General features: G+C 47.5%; 1 protein-coding gene and 1 pseudogene across 1 annotated transcript; both read right to left on the bottom strand.

Annotated features, from left to right (window-relative positions):
- Window positions 1-990: 990 nt before the first annotated feature.
- Window positions 991-3,705, bottom strand: LOC119302854 (cytosolic sulfotransferase 5-like). The gene has a single exon (XM_037579891.1). It carries the CDS (start codon window positions 2,341-2,343, stop codon window positions 1,237-1,239), a length of 1,107 nt encoding a protein of 368 aa, XP_037435788.1. The 5' UTR covers window positions 2,344-3,705; the 3' UTR covers window positions 991-1,236.
- A 135-nt stretch (window positions 3,706-3,840) lies between these two features.
- Window positions 3,841-5,452, bottom strand: part of LOC119302853 — a 5,135-nt pseudogene continuing 3,523 nt past the window's right edge.

The following is a 5,452-nucleotide window of genomic DNA, read 5'->3' on the forward strand; positions in this document are numbered from 1 at the left end:
TAATGTGCATTATCAATTTTATGATAGAAAAGTGAAAGGGCGCCTCCTACCTGGCACAGCCTAAGTTCCTTTCAGGAGGCACCATCGGGTGGCGCCCCAACTACTAGTGTCCAATAATTGGGTGCGGCGCTCTGCGAGTGCAAGGTGGTGAGGACGTATGATCGGTTGCATCTAGCGATCCTAATAAGGGTGTCGGTCGTGATTAGACATGGCGATCAAAATACACTTTTCACTTTTATTTACTGTGTATATTAGATTTGAATGAAGTCAAACTTCATAAAGTTTGATCAACTTTATAGAAAACAATCTAAACATTTACCATAACAAATCTATATGATGTAAAAACACATTTGATACAGTATTGATTTGTTATTGTATATATGTTAATATTTTTGTTTTATAAACTTGATCAAAGTTTACAAAGCTTGATTTTGATCAAAGTTAATATGAAGACTAAATAAAAACAGAGGGGGTACTTACGATATGGTAGGTAGGTGGTTTCATGCACGCAAATGCCACATCAACGGGGATTTAATACGTTTACCGGACTGGTTGACATGGACCAGTAGAATAGTTGATTGGGGGAGGAAGGACCAGCACGCCCTAAAGCCTTGTGGTTGGAAGGATATATCGTTTGAACTACTTGCATCGAAGCCTTGTGGTTCCACCCACTGCTTGGCTAGTATGTCATTTGGAGAAGTGTCTTCTTTTTCCGAATTGCGAAATCGGTTTTTAGTTGGTGATATATTGCTCCAATGTAAAACCTCTGTGGAGAATTATAAGACGTTTTAGAGACCAAATGTTTGATTTAAAACGACTTATAATTCTTTACGGAGGGAGTAACAGTAAAAGAATGGTTTCCTTGAGGTTTCTTGGAGGCCAGCATGATGGTCAGGCTAAATGATCAACAACCAGCAAAATGCTCCGGAAAATGCATCTATTCCCCTTCTTGAGATGACATGGAAAGCAGAACATAATAAAAAGCTGCATATGAAGGTTTTGAAAATTTAACAAATGAGCACGGTTTAGCTTAATTAGCTGCATTCATTCCCCCTCTGGAAGGTGTTGATGTAATACTTGTTCTTACCAATGTACTCTACTAGTAATTCACACATTACATTACAGAAACTGCAGAAAACGGAACACTGCAGTCTTGCTTGATTCAGTCCACATGGAAACCCGACCTGCATTGATCGCATCATGTTATTCTTTTTTTTTCTTGGGCCGTCGAACGATCTATGGTGCTCCGGCGCCGGTCCCGTGGTGCTCCACCGCGTGCCCGGAGTGGACGAATGAAAACCCTGTGCCATGCAGGGCGTCCTCGACGATGGCGTCCAGCCTCGCCGCCATCTCCGGCGTCATCTGGTTGCGCCAGTCGCCGGCCACCCCCTTCCTGAAGAAGGCGTCGTTGGGCACGGCCAGCGCCGGCGCGCCGCTCCTGTTCACCTCCAGGCTACTCAGCTTCTCCAGGCTGCACAGCTCCACCACGGATTCTACCACGCCGGCGTCCTCCTCCGCCGATGTGAACGGGCACCCGAGGAACTGCGCGAGCTTTCCGACATTCTCAGCAGGGTCGCGCAGCATCTCCTCGTACCTGAGGAAGAGCACCTTGTCCGGGTGTCCCTCGCTCGCCTCCCAGTACTCGGCGGCGTGCCGCCAAGCCGGTCCGTACCCACTGCGTCCCTCACAGAACACCTCGAAGAGCTCCATGAAGTCGAGGTCGCCGGCGTCGTGGGGGAGAAACTTCTTGAGGAACCAGTACCAGGACACCATCACGTCCTTGGGGTCCCGGCAGAGGTACACGATGCGGCATCCAGCGGTGACGCGCTCCGGCAGTTGAGAGTAGGCCCAGTGGGTGCCGAAGAGGCGCGGCGGAGACGGGTAGGCGGCGAGGACGCGCCGCGCGTCTTCGACGGGGCGGCCGAATATGTCGTCCAGGAACATGACGAGCCCGTGCGGGCTGCGGCAGAGGAGCGGGTGGCCTGGCGACGACGGCGGGTGCGCGGCGCGGTGCGCGGTGGCGAAGGCGAGGGCCTTGAGCCACGTGGTGCCGGACTTGGGGCAGGTGGCCAGGAGCACGTCCGTGGCGCCGGGGGCCGGCTCGAAGTGGTCGTTGAAGGCGGCGAGCCCCGGCAGGAACCGCTCGGCCAGCCAGTAGCCGCGGTACCGGCGGAGCGCGAACGGCGGCCACCGCGTTTCGAGCGGCAGCGCCGGGATGACCTCGGCCGCGTTGTGCATGTGCAGCGTGGGATGCTCGTGCTCCTCGTCGGTGGCGGCGGCTGTCGGCGCCAGCGTCGATGATGTCTCTTGATTGGCCGCGGTGCTCCGCTGCTGCGCGTCCATTGGGAGGGAACAGTCGGCGGCTGGGAGCACGGCGAAGATCGACAGTGATACAGTGGAGTTTGATCGGTATTGGACGTGGCGATCGACCGACCGAAGATATAATATGGTATGGTAATGTAGGTGGTTGCGCGGTGCAAGTGGGACAGTATATATGCCTGCATAAGTTGAGTGAACTATTGGAGGCTAAATTTCGTGTTTTGACCCTTTTCTAAAACCTATTCAAAATTTGACCCTAGTTTGAAAAAAAAATTGAAATCTGACCCTTTTGCTATCGCCAGGGACCATGGCGGTAGGGTATAACAACCTACCGCCAAGGTCCCTGGCGATAGGATTGCATGCCCTACCGCCAAAAAACTCCTAAGTATTGAACACAATGTGTGCTCGTGCCTACCGCCAAGCACCTTGGCGGTAGGGTTGTGCAGACTACCGTCAGCCCGGTTGGCGGTAGCGATGTTTCCTACCGCCAAAGTCCCTGGCAGTAGGCTGTTAGACCCTACCGCCATGGACTCTGACGATAGCAAAAAGGTCAAATCTCGAAAAAAATTCAAACTAGGATCAAATCTCGAATAGGTTTCAGAAAAGGGTCAAAATACGAAAATTTACCACTATTGGATGGTACTGATTCATTCCACTGTGCAACTTCCTCTAGCTTCACATTGCAAGCCTAGTGATTCTTGTGCCTGCAGGACACAACAGAAAAACCCGCAGTTATTGTTGCTTGCTGCCATTCACCATCCGGCCGGACAGAAAACTCATGTCGTCCCTGCCAGGGCGCCGCAAGAGCTCATCTTCAAGCGCTAATGACGCGTTTGGTTACTCGAATCTCTTTTGTCATTTTGCATACTTATTTTAAATTAGCTTGATTGAGCTAATGCTGGCAAAATAAATAAATATATGCATATTGATTTGTTGCATGCATTCCCTTTTTCTGCATCGTAGCAATGACTCTATGCACTGTGTTTGATTGCTCGCACTGGCTGGGCTCATACTATTGCACATGTTGTTTGGTTGCATACGGGCAGCAAGGTGTTGTTACCTTGTACCCTACACTGTGAGCTTACCAGCTACACCTTACACACGTTCACGCCGGTAGAACACTACTGCAATCATGACGAACTGGACGCTGATGATAAAGTTCTTTAGCTCAAACTGTCAATCTGACTTGCCAACTTCAACAGTGCATGCCTGCTTGAGCACGTCCTTGGAGTAAGCATCCTCAGCTGCCTGCTTACTCATAAACACTCTATGGCAGTTGTTTTTGTAACCCGCCACTTGTTCATATACGCAAACCATATGTGCTTAAAGAAATCCAACAAGTTATAAAGGTAAATCACATAGTTAATTTAATAGCCATTGTATTATCTAAAAGTGCATAAATTATACCTAACTACACAATCATGTTCTATATGATCGAACTACATAACATATTCTAGCATGCACAATAATAATGTATACTTCAGTACAATACCACAATGGTTTCGTAGATGCAGTACACAATGTTTGCAATGCACTTCTCTCATTCTACTGCATAAAAGTACAACCATTTACAACAATAATGACATGTGTTAAGGTGAAGGTACCTGAACATCCATTGCCATGTGAATATACAAGTTCTCCGCATCACTTCTATGGCATAGCGTTGGACCACACGTGTGTAATAGGTTTAAGTTGCAAGTCATATCTTCTGCTTACCGTAAGGCCAAATTTCTCAGACATGTCAAATGAAGAAAGTTTATCCCCGTCAGGGAGCATCCACTCGAAGTGATATAGGAAATTTGCTAATACCATCTCAGTGACCGACGAGCTGAAATGAATCCCAGGGCATTGTCGTCGCCCAGTCCCGAAGGGAATGAACTCAAAGCGTGTCCCCTTATAGTTTACGTCGTTGTTCTCAAATCTCTCTGGCCTAAACTCTTTAGGATTGTCCCAATGTCAAGGATCTTGAGAAATTTCAAAAACATTAATGAACACATTGGTGCCTTTAGGGATGTCATAACCCATAAGTGTACAATCATCTCTAGCCATGCGGTGGACAAGAGGACCAGGTGGATGCAACCTAAGGGCCTCATTGATGACCATTCTCATATAGTGGAGTTCAGAAAGGTCATTGTTATTAATGACACCTCGGTCTTTACCAAGTACCTCACGTACTTCGTGTTGTGCTTTAGCCATTGTGTCAGGATTGTGCATAAGCTCTGACATGGCCCATGACAAAACAGATCCTATTGTTTCCGTAGCACCTGCAAATACATCCTATAAATGAAAGTAGTGGAAATTAAGTACAATTAGACCTTTATATGTGCATATATAGATTTGTGCCAATCCAAGAATTTTTCAAAATCAAAAGCTATGTAGAAACATAGGAATCATTGCAGGTAGTAATTAACTTCTTATCTTTCATGAACAATGTTGTAACTTGTTTTTTGTATGATGTAGACATCACACTGTGATTAAGTAACCCTGTTCTATGAACATGGTACAGATGTGATATGTTTCTTGTGAATTGGATACCATATTAATGCATCAAATATATTGAATACATCTAACGACTTTAACATCACACCATTAGGGGAGTATTAGAGATCAAAGTAAAGCATGTAATAATATTACATAACCAATGACAAACTGATATGGCAATAAATTTGCATGTGCAAAATGTACTATCACGCGCCAATGATCTTCAATTTTATTGCGTGCATTTGACAATGAGAGTGCATCTAGGTCCCCTATATGGATTTTGGTTGATCATTGGCAAGAAAATTAAGATACTAATGATTTTGTTAAGTATTATAGGGTTTATTCTCTTTGCTACTTGGAAAGTATCTTTGGTGGCCCTTATGACCTCCTTTGGTCCAGTGGAATTTTGTAGGAATGAAATGTCAATGGCCTCTCCCCGCACCTAACAGCTCCCTCCCCCCGCACCTAACCCTCGCTGCCGCCACCTCCCAAGCTCGATCTTGGCTAGCTTCAGCGGGCTTCGCCAGCGCGCGGGCTAGATCCGCCTTCCCCTTCCCCCACTCCTTCCCTCCTTCCCCTTTTTCTGCCCTCGTGCCGCCTCCCCGGGGGCCGGCCGGGGCGGCGCGCGTGCATTCTCCTTCGTCCTCCCACC

This window comes from Triticum dicoccoides, chromosome 5A, assembly GCF_002162155.2.
Source record: "Triticum dicoccoides isolate Atlit2015 ecotype Zavitan chromosome 5A, WEW_v2.0, whole genome shotgun sequence".
NCBI classification, from domain to species: domain Eukaryota; kingdom Viridiplantae; phylum Streptophyta; class Magnoliopsida; order Poales; family Poaceae; genus Triticum; species Triticum dicoccoides.

Coding starts and splice junctions, on each gene's coding strand:
- LOC119302854 (XM_037579891.1), bottom strand. CDS start 2,343: ATGGACGCGCAGCAGCGGAGCACCGCGGCCAATCAAGAGACATCATCG.